The 25,957-nt window shown below is 44.4% G+C and overlaps 1 protein-coding gene across 4 annotated transcripts in view; it reads left to right on the forward strand.

Annotated features, from left to right (window-relative positions):
• Positions 1 to 25,957, forward strand: part of raph1b (Ras association (RalGDS/AF-6) and pleckstrin homology domains 1b) — a 48,306-nt gene that overhangs the window by 9,799 nt on the left and 12,550 nt on the right. The window contains exons 2-8 of one of the 4 annotated variants that reach the window (XM_084713295.1): positions 7,007 to 7,092; positions 20,688 to 20,807; positions 21,180 to 21,285; positions 21,385 to 21,576; positions 21,983 to 22,419; positions 23,912 to 23,983; positions 24,653 to 24,727. In XM_084713295.1, coding sequence (XP_084569421.1) covers positions 20,688 to 20,807; positions 21,180 to 21,285; positions 21,385 to 21,576; positions 21,983 to 22,419; positions 23,912 to 23,983; positions 24,653 to 24,727 — 1,002 coding nt within the window. In that variant the 5' untranslated portion in view covers positions 7,007 to 7,092. The remainder of the gene's footprint in view (positions 1 to 7,006; positions 7,093 to 20,687; positions 20,808 to 21,179; positions 21,286 to 21,384; positions 21,577 to 21,982; positions 22,420 to 23,911; positions 23,984 to 24,652; positions 24,728 to 25,957) is intronic. The other 3 variants (XM_084713297.1, XM_084713296.1, XM_084713298.1) reach the window with 3 other exon arrangements.

Consider the following 25,957-nt stretch of genomic DNA (forward strand, 5'->3'; position numbering starts at 1 on the left):
ATAACGGCATCATCCTTTTCTTGGCTGCTTGCCATTATCTGTCTTGTGCTAGTACTGTTTGAATGTTTAGGACACAGACGTACCATGGGAATGCTGTATCTTAGAGATGATGATATGAATCTATGTTGTGCATCATCCCTTTTTGGATCATTGAATCGATGCATAGATCAACTCGTACTGGATGCGGTTATGATCACGTGTTCGAGGGTATGAATAAGCAAGTTTTCATGTCCCATTTAAACGCCATATTCAGAATATAATCAAAAGCAGAATGAGGCTCAAAACCAGGACACAAATGCACACGTAAACCCAGGCATAGAAAATAGATTCCAGACCCGAGTGTGCACTGGATTAAACTTGTCATCCTCATGAATTGTAGCAGTTCACAGGACTCTGCTCCACTACATGCTTACACTGGAAGCGAAAACAGGCCCACTCCTCCTACATTATTTAAGTGTTCCAACTGTTTCAAGTGTTTCTGTGTTCAGTTCAAGCCACAAACAGAAACTGGGGCTGGAGTGGCTTGTTTTGCCATTAAATATGCACTGCAGCCTACTTTTCAACCCCCTCAGACTTTTAACTACACCCTCACCCATAATGATGAAAGTTACCCCAGCTTGTGTCTGTTAGAAAGTAGCTATACCATGAAGGCGGCACTTAAGTGTGCGGTGAAACCTCAAGAAAAAGAAGGGAGAGGTGGGGTGGGTTGGAAAGCAGCCTGCCCTTGTCACATCGCCCATTCATAACATCCCCAGCCAAAAGCCACAAGGGTCACCGCACATCACCGTGTCAGTGGTGACTCTGCAAAGGAGCTGGCTGCCAAAAAAGAGTGGGAAAGCGGAGGAACACCTGTGAGGAAGAGGGTGAAAATGTGAGAGGAAAGAAGTATCTGTTAATGAGAACCAATAAACTGTTCGTGGGAGCAGCTGATGTCATGTGAAATAATACGACAGCTTGGAAACACTGAGGTCATTCTTCACTTTCCTCGCGTCCTCTGCCAAAGTCTGGAAGTCGCACTTTATCACAGTGCTTGGCTTCAAGCTAGTGATCTCTCCGCATTTACTGTACAGGCTGATGTTGGCAGGCTGCTCCGTTTTTCTCTTTTACAGCAGGGTTCATGTAGGACACTGATGAAATCTGGGAGTGTTGCAGTGACCTACAACGTAGGCAGAATACAAGTGAAAACAGCCACACTGGAAGTGGATTGACACTTTTTTTTTTTTTTTTGCGAGAGAGAATCCCTTGACAGTCACTCAAACCTGCAGGCTTAATCTCGCAAAATAGCGCTGCGTGTGTGCTTGTGTGGCAGCTTCTTGCCAAATCTCATTGACTAATACCCTGGCAGCTCCGCGAGGGAGCCCGAGCCTCCATTGAATGAGTCTCTGGGTTAAGTTAGTGGCTGAGTAGCTTGCTAATCTCTCTCCGCTCCACTGATCTTCACTCTCGAGTGAGTCCTGATTATTTCGACCCACGTGCCACGCTCTACTCTCAGTGACCGAATGGAGATCTGCCCCCGAGTTTGGCACCGTGACCGGCTTTCGAGGCCATGGAGGGTCCACTGGCATATTTGTGGTCAGTCAGCTTGACCCCTCAACCTCTGTGGCTGTTGATGATCCCCGTCGGGAGATTATTGGACCGAAGCAGTGTAAATGAGAGGTGAGATTTCCCTCTTTAAGCTGATCAGCTGTTAGCAAGCTGTGCTAATGATCTACACGCTGATTTCCTTTAAAATGAAACCATCACACACACAAAGGGCTGTTTTGAAGCAGCGCAAGAGGAACAAGTCCAACTGCAGATGAAGACAAGAGGCATTTGATCATGTAACTCTGTATGTGTGTGTTACATTACCCATAAACCCCACCAGCGAGCCACCGGGACCTCCATCAGATCCCGCCGGCCATCGTGGGAACATTCCTGACGCAGCATTATTCCATAATTCCCACCATGTGTGGTTTTTCCAGAGCCGGGCGCTTGCTGCACGGACCGTGGAGAATCCCACCGAGGAGAGGAGATCAGCTCCTTGTAATCGCAACCAGACTTCACTGTGTGTGTGTGTGTGCATGTGTGTGTGCGTGCATGTGAGTGGGAATAGAAGTAAACAATAGCAGAGGGTCAGTTCCACAACAACTTTGCAGCGGGGTAAAGCTCATAGAAGGGGGCAGGTTGTTTGTATAGAGTCACTTGTCATGTGACCAAGAGGCACTTTGGTGTCTGTACACCTTGAGTACAGTGAATGAAATTAAATACTCACATGGGTGGTTGTGTTAACGTTAGTCATGGATGAGTCACTTAAACTGAAATCCAGTATCCTCCCCTAATGCCTCATTTCTACTGAATGGTACGACTCAATGTGACTCAACTCACTTTTTATTGATTTTCCATTGCAGAAAATTGTGACACTTACCTGGCGCCTGCCCGCCACGAGCTACAATCACATGGACAATATATCTTCAGTGTGATTCAACTCTTTTGGATCAGAAATTCCTTAGCTTGAACTACCAGAGAGGTCAGGGAGTCCGCTGCGCCCCGATGGAAGCGTTTTCCTCTGTGAGTTGCACTCGACTCGGTATAAGAGCACTGATCAATACTAATGGACCTTCCCAGCGAGGGTCGGCTTTGTGGCGAACCATCAATCACCTGACTGATGGTTTACCTCTCTGCCCTTACAAGAACGCTCAGGGTCACCGCTAAGGCCTTATCTTGTTGTGGAGCCAGATTAAGATGCTGTTGGGCGTTTTATGATCAATACATCTGCAGCCATTCTTCTACTGATCATTAGTCAATTAGGGAGTATATCTATGTTGTGTTGCGAATCAGAGGTCACCACCAGATTACAGCACCGAACTCTCTTTTCCTCACTGGTTTCTGCAAAACAGTCGATCGTATTTCAGATGCTATCTCGTTATGCAACACAAGAATGAGTGGAATGCATCTAATCATTAATCTGTGCTCTCTGCTTTGTCACGTTTCTGCTTTTTTGTTCAGATTTGTTGTGTTCACAAGTGTGACACAAGGTCAGAAATGCAGCTATGGAAATCAGTCTCCATGCACGCGCTGAAACGACACAACAGTGGTTCTCAGGACCCCCGAGGGAGCGGCGAGATCATTTCCGGGGGTCGCCAGATGGTTGTGGAGAATAAGATATAAACCGTATTGTGGCAAGCAGCGCTGAACGAGAGCCAGGAAACAGCTCTCCATGACGTCATCTGAATGAAAATCAGAATGTTTTTTATAGTCTTTTACGATATGAAATGGAAAGCTGTACAGTAGATGAGATGTTGCCTGGTCTGATGACAGCATTCATTCATTTTTCTCCTCCCTCTTATTGGCAGTAGATCATAACAAAGTCAAACAGATGATTACAGTATAATTGGAGTCCTTGTGAATAAATAACCTAAGTGAAAACCAGTACCGGGGGTAGTCCTATATGCTCTTTGAATGGGGCCGACAGATTTGCCTCAGGGGCATAATGTACAGTGATCTGCCCATTTAATGTGGTGTGTCATCCTGAGCAACAAAGACACTCTGTAGTGGTGTGTGTGTCATTTCTGCCCTCTTTAAAGTCAGTTTGGGACCAGTCTGTTATGTGGTCTTGTAAAAGCCATCTTACAGTATGTGTCTTTATATAGATGATTAGCCTAGCACGCTAACTTCTCATCTTCTCACACTATATTGGAGTATTATACACGAGTACAGTATCGTGCGTTTAGCTCTGCTCTGCCTGAATCCTGCTTACTCATTCGCGGTGCTTCCCCCCCGGACAACAGTCCTGTCTTTCTTTTTCCGACTGTGACATCACCATCACCCCCGCTCGCTCACTGCCCTGCCCTCCGTCCCGCTTCCTGCCCCGACGGGAAATGAGCTGCCCCGAAGGATTGCTGTTAATGGGGGAAGCGTGGGTGGACAAGGACACACCTGTGTCCACCACACAGGAGCCTGTGTTTCCCCCTCGGTCTGTTGTTGAAGTGGGGCACCGATCTAGGCCACATAAAAAGTCTGAGACTAACTGTTGTGAAGGAGGTGACACACAGGGCACCTATGTGGGCAGTTGTGTGTTTTCATAGTTGCCTCATTCAGTCATAAAAGATATTGTTTCCAGGCCAAGTTGCTCTGTGTAGCTTCCCTTCCTACTCCAGCACTCCTGCTTCTTGAACCTCGGGGTGTGTGCCATCTACTGTAGCTAATACATCGACCTTTACAGACCCACTTCAAAGAATCTTAACTATCCCCTTAATGCACAGGCTCCATAAACACAGGTCAGCTGTGTATATACCTGAACATTTGTCCTTCCCACACCTGTGCAAGTTGTATGCAGCTACTGCAATGTTGCTGCAGGAAAAATCAGATATCTGAGTGTTCCAGAAAGGAATAATGCCACTATTAGCTTGCAGCATAGGCATGTTTACTATTAATATCTTTACTTTTTTGGATATTTTTGCATGCACACCTTTTAAAGTTTGCATGTATGTGAAGGTGTTTAAAAGCTGCAGTAGTTGTGGGCTGTAACTCTGTCCTAAGGACTATTTATCCACATATGTTCTTCCACATATGGAGGTTTCACTCCTCTACACATAAACACGTCTATATTCACCCGCATGCCCACATGTATGCAATATATATACCTATGTGTACTTGTACTTTAACCTGTCAGCAGTGTTTGTGTTAATGTAAAAGAGCATGAATCATACAAAGTCACATTTGGATAATAAATTTGTTAATTTTTGGCACATTTGGTAGAATTTGTCATTTTGGACCCTCAAAGAATAAATCGGCTTTTCCTTTCCTTCCTACATTTCCAAAATTATTACATACCAATCTTCCGGTGTAGGTGGTTCTGGAAGCAGCCACTTTCGAGTGATTGATTTTTTTTACTTGCTGCCAAAAGAGCCTGCAGCCGCTGTTTATCCTGCCTCTGTCTCAAAGTTCAGAGGTTTTTAAATCCTGTGCTTAATGTTTACTTTTGCCACTTCCATTACAGAATTACAGAGGGGAAAACGAAAGGAAAATGTATGTCACGTCTTGTAAAATGAAATGTTGTTGTCCTCTCCATCTTGTGTACAGCCAGACTGCTTTCTGATCGTAACTTGGTTAATGTTTGTGCGCTCGTGTGCGGCAGCCCTGCCTTTGTTTTCAGCAGTGGAGCAGCTGCCCCGCCGGCCCCGGCGCTGTTGTGACTGGAGCAACTGTGTTCAGTGCAGCTGCACAGATCCATGTGTCACTGCCACACCTGTTCAATGGCCTTGTGTTGACTGAGTGATATCACACGTTAACTGTGTGCAAATTACACCAGAGAGATGGAAGGAGGAGGAGCAGTGCGGTGATCTGTAATCTGAGCGGGCAATTGTGTGTTTTTGACACACACATATATGGATGAGACGCAAAGTCTTCCTGACACTCTCTCCCCGCTACAAGAAGTCTGATTGCTGTGAAAACACACACACATGAGAAGGACCACATGCTGCGGCTGAACAACAGTTGGTGTGTAGAAAAATGAAGGAACAGCTGAGGCCAGCGGGAATAGCTTCCTAGTAGTTAGCCAAAACATCAGCTGCCTACCTCACACACACACACACACACACAAAGTAAACACACACCATGACCAAATCATAGCATTGATATTTCCCTGCCAGCTCAGCATGTTGTAACCTACAACCAACGTGTGTGTGTGTGTGTGACATGCCCTAATTATATTTTATTACCAGACTATGATTCAGCATCCAGATCCTTGTAGATAAAATAAGGTTAGTCCGGTGTGACTCAGCACTGTTGTGGATGAGTTGATGATTCCTACGAAATGTTTAACGTCGGTCAGCGTCGTCGAGAGCTGGTGAGTCACGCTCGACACACAAGTAAGAGTTTTGACAAGGTTTGAGTTTCTGCCCTGACTCATGTTGTGAAATGATTAACCTGTGTAGGTCACCGTGCTTATTAAAGGGATAGTTCAAGATTATTTGATGTGGGGTTGTGTGAAGTGCTTATCTGTAGTCAGTAGATGAAGATCTGACGGTTTGGAGAAGCAGAGAGGAGCACACAGCTTAAACAACAAAATATATTTTAGCCGCTTTAAAAAAGTCCACCCACAAAACATCAGGGCCCGACTGATTCTTGATATTTGGGGCCAATTTATACAGAATATAATATACATAATATGGAATATATACATCGCCTATACATATCATCACATCAACACTTTTTTTTGCAGAATTTGGATGGTTTGGAGAGCAATAATTTGGCTTATATAACAGCTGTTTCCTGCCAGTAAAGGCTTTGCATACACTTACATACACTGGCAGGATGTTTTGAAACTTATAAAATGATCACATTTACAGAACAAAGACAACAGGACACTGTAAAGACAGTGATTTGTGCCACTGATGGTGAAATTAATCTGTTGCAAACTCTGAGGGAAATTCGTCAAGCTTGGCACAAATGACCACTTGGACTCAAAGATTGACTGATTTGATTTTGGTGGTCTGTATATCAATAACTCTCACACAAATCTACATAAAATAATCCGAAGTATCCCTTTAAGTTGGCTGGGTGTCTGTGTGTGTGAGTTTGCATGCGAGGGTCTGGAAGGCTTTGTAGTCAAATGAAGAAGGCCTCTGCACCGCAGCTCAAATGTCACGTTGTTAATCTCGCGGTAATGATGAAGAGAGTTTATAATGAAGGCAGAACTGCGCTTGATTGCTTTCAGAGCCTTTGCGATAAGTGTCTCTCTGGCTGTGCGTGTCATTTTTGTCTGTGCGCAGTTAAGCACCCTCCGTAGTTAATCCCCTGCATTCTTGCGACAGTGAAATCGGTCTCCTCTCTCCTCCAAGCACGCCGGGCTGCCAAGCCTCTGAATCCTCCTGCAGTGCGGTGAACACGAGCGATCCATAAGTTTGGAATTTCACTGACTAATGGCCTTCGATGATGTGACCAGAACGGGGATTGTGTTCTGCTACTATAGTCGCAAAAATAGACACTGAATCATTTTCTTCTTTCTCTTTTTTTTCTTCTCCAGGGGGATAGGAGCCCAGTCACAGAGTGGAGTGGTGGTTTTCAGCTGACCTTTAACCCCTGCAGGAAGAAGGGAAAGCCACTTCAGAGGTAAGAGTTCTTGTAAACTCTGCTACTTTCTGTGGGTAATAAATTCCGAGCAGGGGAAACGCTGCTGCCAGTAAGCGCTTGCAAAACTCAGCCTTCCTTGAACAAATGTCACAAAGATTATTATTATGACACGAGTGTTGTTGAGTTCCCAGAGACGTTCTAGTCTATTTAAGGTGGTCTCAAATGCCGGGTTTATTGCAGCGCCTCTGACACGCATCATGTGCTCACACCAGCTATCATCTGTCACGTACATTTTTCAGAAAGTGGAATCCCCCTGTTGACAGTGTGGATCCATATTTGTTGTTTTGTTGTGGAAAAAAAGAGGTAAATCCAGAGCTGAGTGTACAGAGGGAGGCTTCACCCCCCTCCATCAGAAGGCCCTGTAAATCAAAGCCAAATGAAAGAGGAGTCAAGCCTCTGAGGATCTCGTCAGGGGAGACTCTTCCTCGCCGAAGGAGATAATTCCCGACTAAAGTGGAACCATGTGAGGCCGAGCCGGGGCTGTGGTCTGCAGCTAAGAGATGCTCCTCACAGTGAGCCTTTATTCTCCCACCATCACAGATCTGTGTTGAATTTGCAACCCGGAGTCTCAGTGTTTCCACTCGGGTTTACACAAGGGAAGATAGCCACTACTTTTTTTTTTTTTTTACGTAATTACACACCATACTCATTTTCAGATCGATTACTCGCACGGCAACGAAGTGCTGTTTTGGCTGTGTGACGCACATGACCACACGCGTCAGCACCTAGATGTTTTTTCTCATTAAAGAGGCTATAAGGAACTTTCATATTGTGTTGATTTTGGAGGCCCCTGTGGACAAAAGTGGTGGTGTTTCCACCGCCATAACCACAAAATATAATGTATAATAACAATTTGCTCCTAACTGGCTAATGTAACTTTGCCAGGAAAAATGTAGCTAAACATATAGGCTCCGCTGATCCGCATGCAGTGTCAGATATGATACCAAAAATTTTCTCAACTCACAAATAAAAATGCGCATAGGGAGTTATGGCTTCCTTAACTGGACCAGCAAAACACAAGAGAACACGAGGATGTGAAAACGGAAGCAAAACTCAAACATCTCAGCAAATAAAACTGCTTTCTGGCTGGTATTTTCCATGATATATCTATTTTGTTATTGTCTATGGAAAATGAGATATTTTGGATGATCTGGAGGCAGTCAGGTGCCGTCTGGTTGCACTTTTGTAGAGCTGAGTGACAACCAGAACCAGAGGGTTTTGCTTTGTTGATTACAGAGGTGGGAGCAAGTTATTGTTGTGCAGAGTCACAAGTTAAGTCTCAAGTCTTTGCACTTAAGTCCAAAGTCAAGACAGACAAGTCCCAAGTCCTAAACTTTTAGTTTTTTGTGTCATGATGCACTCCTCCCCAAATGTAAAGCTACTACTTTGATTTTCACGAGTCTTAAGTCATCAAATCAAGTCAGAATCGAGTCCTCTGCTTGGTAGTTTTTTTGGTACAGTCTTCTGACTACACAGGCTCTGTATACTGCATTGAATAGCATGTATCCCAGGAGTAGTATAATAATATATTACTTGTACTCTTTTTTTTATAATTTATACCTCGACATGACTTTTCCATTTGTGATGGGGAATGAGCGTAGTGTTCTTATCCATGTTATATGAGTTATAGACCTTGGCTTGTCAGTTAAGAAATGAATATCTGGACGGTGGGGGGGGGGGGGTGAATGGACAAAGGCCCAGACACACACTGTATTATTTTCATGTTGGAAAACAAACCCGTGATGTTAAGACAAAAAAAAAACTCCAGCTGTGAGGATGTGGAGGTTTTAAACTGGGACCCCGGCAGTGATGGACGCCTGAGGCTGAGAGGAAGAGGCCTGCTCCCCTGGACTTCAACTGTTCCAGGAAGTAGAGATGCTTATGTGTCAGTGAGCTTTATAGCTGTGTGTGTGTGTGTGTGTGTGTATGTGTGTGTGTGTGTGTGTGCTGGCGGGTGACTGTGTTTGTCAGCATCATGTGTGTAAGGCGGTGGGGTGGGGGGGGCTGTCATGTGGAGATGCATACTAAGTCTGGCACTCAGCCGTCAATATTGTTCAGCATTTACATCACACATGTTAACATGACATTGTTCTGTGATGTGGTTGTCATGGCAATTGTGTCATTCATGCATGGGGCATCTTTAAAAAAAAAAAAAAAAAGACTGTCCTTGAAATGATCTCCCACGCTGCTCCTGCGGACACACAAGTTGCAGCCACAAAGACCTCTGGGAAATGGAAAAAAAAGACAACTAACGCGTGTGTGTGTTTGTGTGTGTGTGTGTGTGTGTTTATATTCCAAAAATTGGAAGGATGGCAGTATTGGCACGGCAGGAATGCTGGAGGTGGCGTGGCAGGAAACGCGCTGGCACATTTTTGTGCCTGTCCGACGAAACACACAAACACACGCTTGGACAGTTGGCTTTGAATCCAGTTAACAAGAATCTTTTCAGCAGCAGCCAATCAGCAGCCAGCTGCACCGAGCAAAGAGGGAGATGGGAAACGTAGTGCGCTAACACAGGAAGACATTCCCAGCTGCTCTTTGCATGCGTGCAGACGTATGCGTGTTTCTCTTTGCCTTTAGGTACAGCACATGGTTGGCTTGCTGCAGTGAGAATGTGTTGTTTGCGCACTGGTTATCCATCCGTGTGTGTGTGTGTGTGTGTGTGTGTGTGTGTGTGTATGGGCACGTGTTGCCTGTGCGCAGTACGTTAAACCCACTGTGCTTTGTATTCCCTAACAGGTGGCAGATGCAAACCTCCTGTTCCGCTAGACGAAGCAGCTAAAGCATGATGAAAAATTCTAACTGTTGGCACCGCGATGATTTCATTCATCTAGAGGAGTTGAGAACAGACGAGGAGTGCGCTTAGACGGGCCCGTGGCAAGCTTAAATTTTCACTCAAGAGTGAAAGATATATTTAAATAAAAGATGAGCAATCTGGGATTATTTGAAGGGTATCTGCAGGTCTTGGAACGACTTGAAAAGCATCAAATTTAGTGTCGAATTTAGTTAACGAAAGGATGTCACTACTGCTAACTACAGTAGCTAGGAAGCTCATTGTCTCATGCTGATTTTAGCAAAAACTTTCAGGTGCAACAAAAAAACTCAGTGCCAGTAAATAAAATATTATTGCACCCATTTTCCTTAATTAAACTGTATTGTATGAGGTGTTAAAAAGTCTTAAATTTAGATGTGTGAACCGTGCAGAAGCCCTAGTTTGAAGTGATATTGAAGATTTTACCATCCCTGGCTAGCATTTGTTTTCATTTTCCAGAACCACAACCCATTTATCTAAATACAGCAGGTTCTCATTGTTGCAGTGCGTATATCTGACCAGGCACAAAATGAGAGCCTATATTACTAAGCAGCAAACTTCAAATCCAAAGAAAGCATCAGTGAAGGATTTACTTCTCAGCATTGCAGCTCTTCTTACTTTTATGTTTTAAGAGAGCAGCAGGCCTCTCATCTTTTTTTAAGCAGCCTGTTTTTAATGTCTGGCTAGCTCTTCTCAGCAGTCAGTCGGCCTCTGTTGTCTGCTGCTGCAGTGCTGCATCATGTTTAAAACTCTGTGTGTGTGTGTGTGTGTGTGTGTGTGTGTGTGTGTGTGTGAGGCCACTGCAGCAGACCACCTGAGCCCCTGTACGAGTGTGTGCGTGCCTATAGTTCAGTGTGTGGATGTAACCCGATCCCCCGAGGGCAGGGACAAGACTATTGATTTCACATTTGGACCGCTGCCCTGCAGGGAAGCAGGGAAGCTGACACATCCTCGCTGTGTTTGTGTGCAAGGCAGAGAGAGAGAGAGCGAGGGAGGGTGACACTCAGAAACAAGGAGAGAGAGAGACTAACAAACTCCTCCACAAACATTATTTGAAATCAACTTCAAATTGGGTCCGTGCAATCTCAAAACTATCGTGATGATAAATTGCAAAGCTTTTTTGGATCAGTTGAATGGTGTGTCCCTGGCGTGGCGTCAGATTTGCACAAATTTACCCACAGTCCAACTGGGTAAAGCAGAGGCACAGCTGAAGTTGATGGTCAGACACGGGCCAGCTGCTCTTAAGCACAGAGAAAGTAAGAGGTCTCACTGTGACACGATTTCCCAGTACGCTGTAAAAAAAAAATCATACAGGAATTTAGTGGAATCAACTCATCTTTTCTCTTTAACTTTTATTACTTTTATTCATATTAATTAATCTTAGATTTTCTAGTATTTTACATCTAACTTAGGTAAGGAAATGTGACTAAAAAGTTGTTGGTCCAACTTTTTATTTTAAGCTTCTTGTGTGCTGCCTGCTTTTACACTGTAGTCAGCCATTTTGCTCAGCACACAGCACCTCAGATTTTTTTTTTCCCTTTCTCACCATGACAATGGAGTATTGGGAAATGATGGAAATCCAGTCAGACCGATGCTGCGTGTTTGTATGAATAAGCAGATGGACACCCTGCAGGCAGGGATGTGGCAACATCATGTCAATATGTTAGTTATTACTGAGGATCTGGGCCAAGGCTCACGCTGAAGCCTTGCGATCCTGCGTGTCAGTCCGCCGTGCACGTCGGCGTGGAGACGTGCGTGTGCGTTGCCATGGCAATAGCTGTTCAACTAGATGCAGGGCAGCCGAAGTTTGGCTCGCTCTGATGCTCACACCTACCGCCCACCAGTGTGACCATGCATTTTCACACTCCTCTCCTCCCTCGTCTCAGCTTTTCGCCGCTCTCCCCCTCCCCTCCGACTCCCTCTCCATCTGTCCGCCTCTGACATCCTCCTCATCTTTCTCCCCTCTCTCTGTCCCCCATCCCCTTTCCCTGCCCCTCCTTCCTAATTGGCTGCGTAAGCCCGAGTGGATCTCCGTGTCACGCTGCGCTCCAGTGAGCTCGCATGTGTTTGCGGATCCATATGTTTGTGTGCGAGGTCCTCCTCCTCTGCTCGCAGGCTGTCGTCGGCCGTGCCTGACTAATGACACAGGAGCTGTTGTTTTGGCCATCAGGCCCTTTCCTTTATTCACAATCTAATAGCCGGCTCCCTCCCTCCATTATTGTACCTATCCATCATCCCCTCCATCACTCCCCCGTCCCCCCACTTCCTCACTGCCTGTTACACATCTCATCACTCTTCCCTTTTAATGCGCCTCTTTTATGTGACGTGTGTCACGTGTTGCCCATGTTTTGTTTCTGAATTAGTTAGTGCACATTTACATGAAAGCTGCCTTGCTTTTGGGAATAGGGGCTGGGCGATATTGTCTTAAAATAATAAGATAAGAAGGGGATTTTTGGTCAAAGATCTTGGTGATAAGATGAAAAATACCTGGTTGCAGCATCATGTCCGTGGTTGAGATGTAGTAGTCTGCAGAAGATGGTGTAGCTGTTATCTCTGTTTTTTTTTCACATGTCTGGGAGTGTTGCTGACTAATCCCTGCACAGCAGAGCTGGCAGCAGTGTTACTTTCATTTTGAGGCCATGCTTCTCGCTGTTGTAAAAATCATACAGACACTGATAAATAAAGCGGTTGATTCAAAGTAAGGCAGTTAAATTCAAAATAATGGTTTTACATTCAACCTTTTTCCCCTGTTCTTTATTTGAAATATATATATATAGACTAAAATGAAACATTTATTAGGAAAAAAATATATGTTTCTCAGTGTTCCCCAACCCTGGTCCTCAGGGCCCACTGTCCTGCATGTTTTAGATGTTTCCCTGCTCCAACACACCTGATTCCAATGATCAGCTCGTCATCAAGCCTCTGCAGGCGCCTGATAATAACCTGATGATTTGAATCAGGTGTGTTGGAGCAGGGAAACATCTAAAACATGCAGGGCGCCAGTGGAACCAGTGCGCTATACAACACGGACAACAACAACTTCGAGCTATCTTTTGACAGAAAATTACAGTGTTTAGGGCCAATCTACCATGATTTGACATTTAGTGTAACCAGAACGTAGTCATTGCTTCATGCTGCTGCAAAGAAAACGAAATGGTACAAGTCAACCCTCTTTGAGAAAAGTACATCCATTCAAGCGATTATATACTTCTACCTTGTAGTCTTGTGTCATTCTGAGTGGAGGCGCGGGGTAAGCTTGTGGTTTAAGTGCAAAACCCCACCCTAAAAATGTCAACATTTTTAAAGACAGCAGCCACTTTTTGCATTTGTGGGCTCATTTTGTTGTTCAGTGGCGCATTTCTCTCCTGCAGTACGGACTGAGAGCAGCAAAAGCTGAAACGTCGATGGTAAATGTCACATTTTGATTTCAGTCCTTCAGAATTATAGAGCTAGACTTGCTATTAGTTCTGGCATTCGGCGAATATGCGGGGACAAATCCGTTAGAGAGGAGCACAGTCACAAGATATCGAGTGTCTCTGTCTCTCTAATGTCTCTAGACGTCATCCATCGATGGTATGAAAAGTGTTCACAGGTAGATTTTTGCTTTACGCTTCTTCCCCACCCTTTCCTTAATTTAAACCTCTGTCACAAGCTTACTTCCTTAACCTTTAAGGCTGCGTCCACCCTATTTTTCCCACACACACTCAGTGTGATGTCATTTTTTCTGCGTCAGACATCAGTGGCCAGCACAGGTCAGTTGAGGTGGACATCCAGCCACGCCCAGCTGGACTTTGGACCGCGGCCGTCCAGCCGCTCCCTTGTTCAGAGAGTTCTTTTACTGGCACTGCTACTGTCAGCTCCAGTTCTTAGCCAGTTTCCTCTTTCCACTTTTAACTTGCATGAATGTGTATTTGACACAGTGACGCCGGTTCCTGGTCTCCTTTTACTCCCCTCCTGGTGTGACGTCTGAAGACGAAGGGAGTGGACCAGGGAGGGAAAAAAAAGGCAATTCAAGAGGAGAACGAAGGGATGGGAGCGGAAATGAACGCATAACCACAGGCTGCGCTGAAAACATGAGCCTGGAAATAACAGTTATTACACACTTGCACATTTACAATGAGATTGTATCTGTTTAATGTGTCAAAGGCAGTGAAACCAGACGTTTGAAAGCAGCAATAAATGCTCATTCCTGATGGACGCTTTCATTTGACTGTCTAGCCGCACACAAGATCACAAGACACGCTGCTAAGTGTATATTGGCTTTCAACTGCTTTGCTGTGACACAGGACGTCATTGCAATATCTCGACACTTGGCATTTCAGCGCCTGTTTTATGGCTGGAGTTTATAAGCCGTGCGGGCAGCGATGACAGTCAGACACAAGTATGTGTAAGAGGTGATTCACAGTCTGTCAGGCCAGAAGCACAGTTTGTACCAGATGATGGGTTGACATGAGAAGGAGAGAAGGAAAGGAGGAAAATTAGTTTCTTGTATTTGACAGTACTGTAGATTAGGGCAGCAGCTAATGGTTACTCATTGTTTTGCAAGTTACAAGTCTTTGCACTCGAGACAGGGAAGCCCTAGATCCTAAATTTTTAGTTTTGAGTTTTGCTGACCACGTAGGAGTTTTTTGTGCTTTTGCCTTTTAGTGTTAGAAAGTTATTTTCTAATTTAATTAAGGGGTGGGTGAAAGCTAAGCTGGAAGATTGCCATGCATTTGAATGTTATGTAAAGCATTATGTAAAAGAAATCATTAATTTAACATGTGGTTGGATTATTTGAAAAGTCCTTAATGGTTTTTAAATTAGCTGCAGTTTCAGGAGCAACCAGGCTTACATTTGCTGGATGATTTACCAAGGAAATAAGCCACCAGGGATTTGACATGAAAATATTTGCGTGTTTGTATTTACATATCTTTATTACACAACAGCAGCTTTGCTATTAAAAGATATTCTGTAGCTGTATAACATGAATTCAGATGTGTATAATCACCACACTTGTTCTCAGCAGTCACTCCCACTGTTTCTTGCACACAATATCCTCAGCATTTAGAGTATGAGGGTGGGGGCACACACTGTAACCAGGCTGGTCTGGTGAATGGCTGCTTGGAGTTATTTCTAGCCATGGTGGTATGCTAAATGTTTTACTTGTTCCCTCTGTTTGAGCTTTGTCTGCATCTGCCCCCGGAGACTCATGTCTTGCGAGCGTTTGTGTCCCACTAAACTCTCAAGAATTCCCCACTCTATATTTGCACGGCGGCGCTGTACGCATGCCTCAGAAGAGTTCACAGAGTTCCTGTTTTCTGGCCCCCGTGCCCAGACCTTTTCCCCGATCTCGACTTCGGCCTGCTTTGGTGGGATACGATGTGACGAGAATATTTTTAGAAGAAAAGTGTCAGGCGTTCGCGAGTTATTTTTGTTAAGATAATTTGAGAGGAAAGGAAAATAGCTGCGAGGACAAGGTGGCTTTGGAAGTTTGTGTGTAATTCACAGTTTTTTCCGAGGCGGAGAGGATGAGAGCCAAAAGACTGATGCCATACAGTCCAACAGTAATACACACACACAGAATTGAGTCCAAAAATAGTCTATTTAGAAGTGCTTGATGGAAACGTCCACTCAGTCATCATCGCAGCAGGAGTATCTGGCCACAATAGTGTTTACACAGCTAAGGTCATATTCCACCTCCCAGCCCTCCTATTTCCTGTGTGACTGAAATATGAAAGGATTTTATTTGTAACTCAGACGTTGCAAGCAATTCATCATTTTAATGTCAACTGGGAGCAGAGCAGGTGGTGACGAAATGGTCACCGAATGCATCTGGCATCATAGGAGGGGCTTGTTTTCCCTCTTTTTGTATGGATTCAATTAGGCTAGCTGTTTTGTTTATTTTCACAGAAAGTATTTTAATTCAGTCCAATAAACAGGCTTTTAACTTTCATGTATGCAATAAGGAATATTACATAAGAGGAACAGGGCCACACATGAAAACTTTGAGAGTTCAGAGTCAAAATTCTAAGATTCAAGTCAGAATTCTGGCTTTTATTTTTATTTTTTGACTTTAAACTACGACTTCAGACTCACGTCATGTGCGAGTTCTGAGTTAAAAGTCAGAATTCAGTTTAAAAGTTTAAACTGTTTACTGGTATTTCCAAGTATTACCGATGTTCTTGAAGCCCTCAGCTGGACTTAATGCCCAATCGAACAGGAAGTGATGCACTTTTTTTTTAAACCACTTTCCCATCACTGTCATAATGCCTGGAAAGTTAGCGAGTCACGGTGCGTACAAATACCCAAACTACCAAAAACTGTGGTGAGGCGTTCAAGTTGTGGTTGTCCATCCCAGATTCAGCTTAATGTGAACCAAATGAACAGCAGCGCTCTGTTCCCATCATGCAAACTGAATTAAGGAGTGAGCCGTGGAGGCCTAATCTGACCCATGATGTCATGGGGCACTCTCCCTTTATCTTTCTGTCACACCCAAATATTTGTGTGCCTTTCTCTCGTTCCTCAATGCCTCTCATTCTCTCTCGTTTCTTTTTTTGGGGTGGCGGTTTGCACCGTTGCATCACACTTTTCTTTGTGGAGTTTTGTTTTTTCTGCAATCATCGGGGGCTCCAGATTCCTCTCAGCCCACAATATTAGTTGGTCCCGAATATTCCCGGACGGATCGGTTTGCTGAGAATACATTTCCCAAGAGAATTAATATGCTATAAATTAAGTTAAAAGCTACATGTCACATTTGATGTGAAAATAGCTCTCGGGCAGCATGTGTGACCAAACATGTGACACCAAGTCAGTGAGTTCACTTTTAAACCAATATGGTGGTGTTTTCTTGCCTCAAGTAAACATACTCTTCCTTATTTATTTACCTACTTTCTGTGACTAAACAACATGTGTACTATAAGTTTGCATGATTTAGGCCTGATACATCTGCAGCCTGTTGGTTTCCTTGTTTTCTATTAATATTCAGTCCTACTCCAGACACTTTTCTCCTCTTTGAACTGCGACTTAACATCTAGTCTTCATACCCCTCCCTTCTCCAATCCTCTCGACACTCTCTGATATGAACGACTTATTCTAAAGATAGACATGTCCTCCTCCTCCTCCTCCTGTTCTTCATCTTCTTTGGCACTGGATGCTCGCCATGCTTTTCTCGTAAGATTTTAGAGAGGTTCGTTTTCCCAGAACACGCGTTTCATCTTCCCTTCCCTGCGCTGCAGCATCGGCGGGAGCTACATGTTTACATGAGGCTGAAAAAAGGCTGCAGAGAGAGTGAGAGACTCCACTGGGGAGGACCTTTGACCTTTTAGCCTTTCACCCTTTAGACCTCTGTGCCACCCAGCAGCCACAGGAGGCCGATGAGCGCCGGTCATGCTCAGACAAGAGACGGGGGGGACCGTGCAGTATCAGGAGGGGGGGAAAGGCCAAGGCTGCTGTTTGGTTTGCGATGATGCCTGTAGGAGTCCATTTGCACACACACATTTTCCTCCCATCCCCGTGTCCCTCCCAGGTCATGCTCCATAAGCTTAAAAGCAGGGCCTCAGGTGGTAATTCACTTAAACCTGCAGCATCATCTGCCTTTGAGGCTGTGATTCCATTAGAATGACAGCAGCAGAGCTATTTTCAAAGTGCTGCTTCTTTGGGTTTTTTGTGTGTGTGCATCATTTTTATTATGCTTTTTGTTGTGTTTTCATTTCTGTTCCTCTTGCAGTTACATTTTATATATATGGAAGCCAATTTCCACCAATGTGATGGGAAAAAGGATCTCATAAGTCATTATAAAGAGACTCTTTCTCAAAATAATGAGTTAGTATTGTGTGTACCAACCTGCAAATGTGTGTGTGTTTAACTATTGTGAAGGGCCGCAGGCATATTGCTGTCCAAACACAGCTGTGAAAAGTGTCCTGCAGTTGGACTACTTTCTTGCTGGTGTGTATTTACATATGGAAGCACCTCAAGAGAGCGTTGGCAAACACAACATGAGTTCAAGCTCATTTGATTTTAGCCACATCCTCTTCCTGTCGGCGTCCGGCCAGCCATGATGTCATGCCTTACAGCAAGGACATTTGAGCCTTTTCATGCCGGGGAACCCCCAAATAGATATGTGTGTAACCGAAGGGCCCCATATGGAGCCACATTTGAGGGAAGCCAAATAGACAGATGATCCTTTGGCGGTAGTATGGCACCGTGTAATTTAAATGATGGAAAACTGTATACTTTTTTTTCATTTTTCTGGTAAACCACTGGGTTATCCTATAGGGCGCTATGGGTGGGTGCAAGGGTGGAGGGGTCTCCCTCCTCCCACCCACAGGTCCCCTCCCGTTCCCCAATAAGTGGCACAGATAAACCAAAGGACAGCTGGAGTTTCCTGCCAAGAAACAGGCCATGAGGGAAATTAGGAATTCTGCACATCCTGGCCATTTCCTGCACTGACTCCCACACATGCTCACCAGTGCATGGATATCATTTCACACACGCACACACACTTGGTTGACTTGTTTTTGTTTACATACTTTGACTCCATCTTTCTCGACCAGATGACAAGTCCATGTTCCTCATGTGTTTTATTTGTGTGCCCAAACAGGAAACTATCCATCATCAGCACTGTAATGTACACGCACACAGACACAGCAGTGTCAGCTTTGGCTTGTAATAGCAGCTGTAGAGGCACAAAGGCTTAAATGTACAGAAGAGTAGGCTGTTTAGGCTACGCATAAGGGAAAAAATGAGAGGAAGATTTTTTTAATTTTGCATTTTGAGAATAAAGTAGAGAATTTAGTCGAAAAGCTGAGAATAAAGTTCAGAGCGATGGTGAAAAGTCGAGAATAATGGCAAAAAGTTGAGTATAAAGTTGAAATGTTCAGAATAAAGTTGAGAATAATGCAGAAAAGTTGAGAATTAAGTTGAAATATAGAATAAAGAGAACTTAACACAACTTAATTACAACTTCATTCTCATAATGCAACATTTAAAAAATGTTATTTCTCTAATGTGGCCCTAATACTCCCTCACAGGGATGGGGCGGGTACATGTTCTGCACAGCGACTTTAAGGAGCTGAGCACGTGTGCTATCTGGAATGTGGCCGCTTATGATCTGAAACAAGCGCCCCTCAACTGCCGTGTGCGTGTTTGTCTTCAGCTGACCGATTTTCAATGCTCTCGCTATCATATTCCTGTTTGCTTTGCTGAACGCTGCCCCGTTTTATTGCCTTTCGCCGACCGCCTGTTTTATTACCTGCTTTTATCACCTTCTAACAACAAAGCATGACTTTCCGATTGCTCCAAAGTATTCCGTGTAACATAAACGTAAAGGCCTACATACACAGAACCGCTGGATCAAAAGAACGGGGGTCATCAGAGGGGTTAATCCTGGTTTGATACAGTCCCCACTAGTGACTGACACCATACAGTGTTGTTAAAGGGAGGGACTGACACCCCCTGAATACATCAATGGGATTACCAGGGAATATTCCCTCTGATTGGACTGTAGTGGGGAGCGCTGGACTGTACTAAGAAGGGGACGCTCTTAGGGGAAGTTTTACCGTCTGATTTAGTTTAGATTAAACAACATTCTTTCATAGTGTACGTTGGCATTCATGGGTGTTTGTTCATTTCCCAGGTTGGGTAATTTCAAGTTATCTAACTGACCTAGAAATAGAAACTGGGAGGAAAAGTCAGCACACGTTGATATCGTCACACACTGTAGAACAGGCACATTTTCTCAACCATTTGTCAGGCTCCGTCTCCTTGATTTTTCATGTTTTGGTTTGGTGCTTTGTTTCCTGAAAAGTGTCCTTGTATGCAAAGTTTGTGCAAAGCCAAAGACTGACTTCCTCAAATGTCTTGTTTTGTCCACAGCCCAAAGATATTCAGTTTGCTTTCACAGAGAACAAAAGAAACCAGAAATGATTCACATTTGAGAAGCTGAAATCAGAGAATTTTCTGTTTATGAGGCAGGTTGTATTTGTTACGTGCTTTCATGGCATTTAATGCCTTGAAGTGAAACTATTAAACAATTTTCTTGTTGCTATCGATCAAGTGTCTACTACCAGCACATGTCACTAATGTTTTATTGCTCAGACCTGTGTTCTGTTAGATTAAATACATGTAGACGTGAGCTGCTGGGTTTGAGCTAACCAGCAGCCACACAGCTGCATGTTGCAGTTGCACCACTTTGCTTTGTGTCCAGTAGAGGGCGCTCTGTCATCACCTTTTGACAGAACACAGCTGGACTCCCACAGCCAGCTTACTGCACCTTCCTCCACTCACACTGGCCCATATAGCCATCAATAGCCTGCTAGTTCTGTTCCCTGTGCTTTGATTGATATTTCAACCATGAGTACGCTGCGGGTGCAGTGATTCTCTGCAGGTTTATAGATCCCAAAAACGCTCAGTCGGTGCGTCAGTTTAGGGCGACCCGATTGGTGCCCGGCTCCTCCTGTCTGTCTTCCATCAGCGTCCATCGCTTTCGGATCTGGAAGTAGAGGCGTTTGGGTGTGTCAGCGGTGAGCCAAGAGCACGAGACACCACAGGGCACTCCGCCGAGTAGACAGCACAGGGTGCCCGCTAGGGGTCCGTGGATGGTTGTCATGGTAACAGGCAGTGAGGCTGCATGAGTTGAGCTGGAGGCTTTTTTTCCCCCCCTTTAGATCATCCCTGCTATGTGGGTGTGATCTGGTGGCGTGTGAATTTGTGTACATGTGTGGAATCATCTGACAGTTTCTCAATCGCTGTTCTCTGTTTCTTTATGTGTGTGTGCGTGTAGATGGATCAAGTATCAGATGACGAGTTGGACCATGGAGCGGAGGAGGACAGCGACAAGGAGGACCAGGACCTGGACAAGATGTTTGGAGCCTGGCTGGGAGAGCTGGACAAGCTCACACAGGTCAAAACACACACACACACACATACACACACACATTAAGAGGGGGTGGTTGGTGACACAGACTCACACAGGTAGAAGAGCAGACAGAAAGGAAGGAAGGCACTGTATCCATAGCAACCTTAACACTGCTAATCCTGTCTCCCTATACTGTATCCTAGCAACCCTCTCCCACCACCACTTCATATTGTGTGCTGAGCAGGTCTGAGTGAGCGTGTGTGTGTGTGTGTGTGTGTGTGTGTGTGTGTGTGTGTGTGTGTGTGACTAAGAAGTCTAGCAAGCAGACATGGTTGCTTAGATCCTGTACTTTGACTGTAATGTCAGAATGAGTATTTTTGCATTTGTGCACCTCATGTTTTGCATGTGTGTGTGCAGAGTCTGGATGATGGCAGGCCGCAGAAAGCACTGCAGAAGCCTCCTCTCAGGCAGGAGACCAACATGGCCAACTTCTCTTACCGCTTCTCAATGTACAACATAAACGGTGAGACCTCACTCATCAGTATGACACCACACAACAAGAAAATAAAAATCAAATAAATTAAGTCATTAAACCCTTCCCCCTGCTTCTTTATCCCTGCAGAGGCGTTGAACCAGGGCGACACCGTGGACCTGGACGCCCTCATGGCTGACCTGTGCTCCATCGAGCAGGAGCTCAACACCATCTCCAAACCGAACTCCACGTCTCGCGGCCAGAACAAAGGGCAGCAGCGGGCCGGGGGGCGCAGTGCCAGCACCAAGCACACAGGCACCAGTGGAGGGGGGAGCAGCGGAGGTACAGAATAATGCGCTTTTAGTCATGTTGTATTTTAAGAACAATAAAAGAATTCCTCCACCAGTCATAGAACTTTCTCCTTTGTATTCTACACGTCGTCCGACTTTGTTGTTCTTCCAGCTTGTATTTCCTTTGTACTAAAGACAAAACAAACACATGAGGGTTAATAATATAGAGGAGGAAGAGCTGGACAATTAGCAGCATCCTGTTTGTAGCAAAGATGTATTCTTTAGCATTAGCGAGCAACGGCAACACCACCGATATGACATATATACTTCCAGTCATTTATTTTAGTCATGTTCTCATTTGTTAAAGGGACAGCTTGACTTATTAGAAGTGGGGTTGTACTCTTAAAACAATCATCTAGTCCATTTGAGCTGCCTTTAAACTCTGAACTCTCCAACAGGAAGTGCCAGTAGCAGTACCCGAGCATCGCCAGCCAACACGGTACGAGGTGGCAGTGTAAGCGCCCGCCCCCCGGCCTCCAACATCTCCCTGGCTGACATCACCTCTCAGCTGGAGAAGGCCTCCCTCAGCATGGACGAAGCGGCGCGTCAGACCTCTTCCTCCTCCTCCTCCACCACCTCCTCCTCCTCCTCTTTCTCCTCCACCACTCTGCGGCGGCCCTCGTCGGGGTCGTCCGCCGGCGGGCAGCACCGGAGGACGGGCTCGGTGGGCGCGGTCAGCGAGCAGGAGGCTCAGTCCCAGCGGTCCAGCGTGAACTCGGCGTGTGCCTCGGCGTCCAGCATGGACTCGCTGGACATCGATAAAGTGACGACGGGCGGAGAGGTGGAGGGCCAGAGCAGCCCGAGCACGCAAGGACAGAACCAGACCAGCACAGAGGTATGACTGACGCTTAAATACACACAGAAACACACACCGAGGATATTAAAGAGACAGAGATAGTATTATCAGCTAATCAGGAAGTGTGTGTGAGCCACAGCGCGAAAGAAATGTGTTCATTTCCACATGTGATGGTAAGTGAAACGTGTGTGAATCAGGTGTGGGGTCAATTCAGTTCTGTCACTCTCAGGTTTTATTTTAAATATGAAAAAAAAAGAATCTCTAGCACCCTGAATTGACCTCAGTCCAGCTCTGGTCCTGCATGTTTAACCACACAGCATGACGTTTGGAACAAACTGCATGCCTGACGTGCACTGAGTCGATGCACAATACGGCCCGTGTGTTGTGCATCGGATGGTGCGTTAATGAAAACATTGTGATCTCTTATAAGGCCTAACTGGATTACAATGTTTACATCAACGATTTCTGAATTCCTTTATTCACTCATTAAGCATCTTGACTCACTAACAAAAGCAGAAGGTCCTCTAAGGTTCGTTAGAGAGGAGTTTAACCTTTTTCAGAAGCAAAGACTTAAGTTAATAAACTCTACAGTAACTTTTTATTTGAAGAGGTGTGCATAAGACTGACATAACTACGCCATGACATGTGTCATGAACATGACAGAGTCTTTATGAATGTTCACGGCTGTATATTGTGACATAATTGATCAAATGACGTCATCAGTGATAACCATGATATGATGCTTGCTATGAATATGAAGGAGTCTATGAATGTTAATGACTGTCATCAAGTCTCATTTGGTCAATTATGTCGTTTTAATTTATGTCTTGTTGACAGCTTAATGACTCTTAATGACATCTTAATGGCAAGTCAAAAATGAAGTTGTATCACTGTAATTGAGATTAAGGAAAATACATATGACAGTTATAAGGTTCTCACGACCATGACAGTTAAATGCAGTGTTAACACATGAAGCTGAATAGTTCGATAATCAGGCCTACTATGGCATGTTTATAACAGGTAACCTTGTCTTGATTAATGTGAAGTTATCTTAACAAAGACATTAATAGATTACATTGTCTGGGTCAATGTCAAGTTGTTATAACATAGACAGTGACAGTGTGGGTTAATGTCAAGTTGTCTTAACAAAGACATCTCAAACTATTTCAACTTTGCTTTAAAAATGAAACAAATTACTGAATTACACATAATACCACCTGTCATAAATAAACATTCATAAAGACTTTCATATCGTGACAGGTGTCATGGTTATGACGGTGTTATGTCAGTCATATGCACACCCCTTCAAGTGTAGTGTTACCTACTCGACATAAATGGATATGTTTGTTAAGGGTAATTGTAGGAGAGGATTAGAGAGGCAGACATTTTCACGTTAACACGTTTAATATCTCGCATGTCCCCTGCTCCCGCTGCATGTGATCACTTTATCTGTGTTTGCATCCTTTCCTGTACCTGTGGCCTCTCTACCCACACACACCTTGCCTGCACCTCCACCTGGTTCCCCCCTCAGCATGTCACGCTGCGACGGGCCAGGCGGCAGCTTGACTTCACCTCGCGAGAGGGTGAAACGGATCAGGCCACTGTAAGTGCACGCGTGTGTGTGTGAGACTGCATGTGTGCGTGCATGCATGCATTTTGGCATTTGCACAAGTAAGGCTGCAGATTAATCACTTAAGAGTGTAGTCATTTTAGAGAAGTTTAGTTTCCGCTGTTGTTCAAGTGAGAAGCATTGTCACTTTTGAACCATTTCTGCTCACTTCTGCCTATTAATGCTGATAGATAATAATTTTAACTGACTTTTAATTGAATTTTAATCAGCAGAACATCAGAATTTAAGCGAAAGTGTGCAGCCTTTAGTTTGTGTGTAATGCATTTAAGTGTGTTTGGTGTGAAAGAGGGACCGTGTGTATGTTTGTGAAAGTAGCTGTAGACTGTAGGTTAGCCACAGTACGCGGTACATGATGTATTCCTCCACTCCTGTCATGATTGCTCTGTACATTTATCTCCAGTACTTCTCACAATCATTGCCTCTTTACCCACAGCTGCAGCTAATGACAACCACAACTGCTGAGCGCTCCATTTACGGAAACTTTTCTTCTCTTCCACGCTTCTTTTGATACAAAAAAGATCAAAAACACCTGCGATTAATAATAAGCCTCCCAAGAATCATCTGGCACTGACTTCTCTATATTTTGTCTGTCTCCTCTGCTCTCTCTTTTTTTACCCGCCCCTCTCCTCTCTTCACCCAAAGCACTCCTATCTGGACCGAGAAACCTCGCTCATTCTGAAAAGCATAGCTGGAAAGCCTACTCACCTCCTGACCAAGGTGACTTCCTCATACACTCGCTTCTTCGTTTTTTCTCTCCTGTCTGTCTGTGTGTGTGTGTTTGTGCGCACACTGCTCCTCTCCTCTGCTTTGCATGTGTATAAGTGGAAAAATCCATGAGTAGAACTAAAACAACTATTAAAAAACAATTAATTTATCAGCCGTGTTTCCATCAACGTGTTTTTATGTGCATCTTGGAAGTTTTGCAGAAAAGGCTGAAATTCAAAATATCTTCCTCAATTTAATGGCTTTAGCTGTTTTTTTTGTCTTTTTTGTCTTTCATCTAAGTCTTCTTCCACTTCTTCTTCCTCTTCCACTTCTTCCTTTTCTTCTTCCACTTCTGCTTCTTCCATTTTTTTCTCTTCTCTTCTTCCCGTTCGTCTTCTCTGTCTTTCACCTCTTCTGCCACCTGTTTTTTTCCTCTAATTCTTCATCTTCTCTTCTTCTTTCACTTCTTCTTCCTCTTCCATTCTTCCACTCTTTTTGGAGGTTTATGGGCGGTTGTCAAACAGCCGATGAACGCACCAAATTCACATTATTTTTTCTTCTTCTTTGGAAGGCAACACAGCTGTTGCCTCCAACAGGGTCAGATGTATCATGAGAACTGTCAAATTTGGAAATTTAGGAATGCACAAATGATAAGAAATGTTTGGAGGAACTGGGCGTGCTCCAAAAAATGAATTTCAGCACCATATAACGGGAAATTAAAATGAAATCAGAAAATGTCTAACCTGATAAGAGTATCAGAATGGATTTTTCCCTTCCATCATTTTTCAGCATTTACCGTCACACACTGCACAATGCTTAAACACTGATTGTTTTGCTTCCACGTTCATCTTTCTGTGGCAGGCGGTCTTTTGTCTATTGGTCCCCTTTTTCATTCATTTCTTTCTCTCTTTTTCCGTGTTGGCTTTTGATTTGCACTCTGTCTTCATTGAGAAAGGAAAGCTTGTGAGGGGGGCTGTTTATGAAATACTGTTATTAGAGCTGCAACAATTCAACAGAAGGGTGAACTGCAACAGTTTTTATAACAGAGTAATTGTTTAAGTAATTTATCAGTTGGAAATGAAATAAAACATCTTCCCATGTGCCTCTTGGTGACGGAGCCAAGCTTTCTTTGAGAAACCGACGTCGCTGCGTTTTCCTCACGGCTGCATCGATGTTTGCATTTGAAAAATCTGGACAATGAAGCGCTCCTTTGCATTTGCTTTTCTTTTACATACATATACT

This window comes from Lutjanus erythropterus, chromosome 24 (assembly GCF_056507025.1).
Source record: "Lutjanus erythropterus isolate fLutEry1 chromosome 24, fLutEry1.hap2, whole genome shotgun sequence".
NCBI lineage: Eukaryota > Metazoa > Chordata > Actinopteri > Lutjaniformes > Lutjanidae > Lutjanus > Lutjanus erythropterus.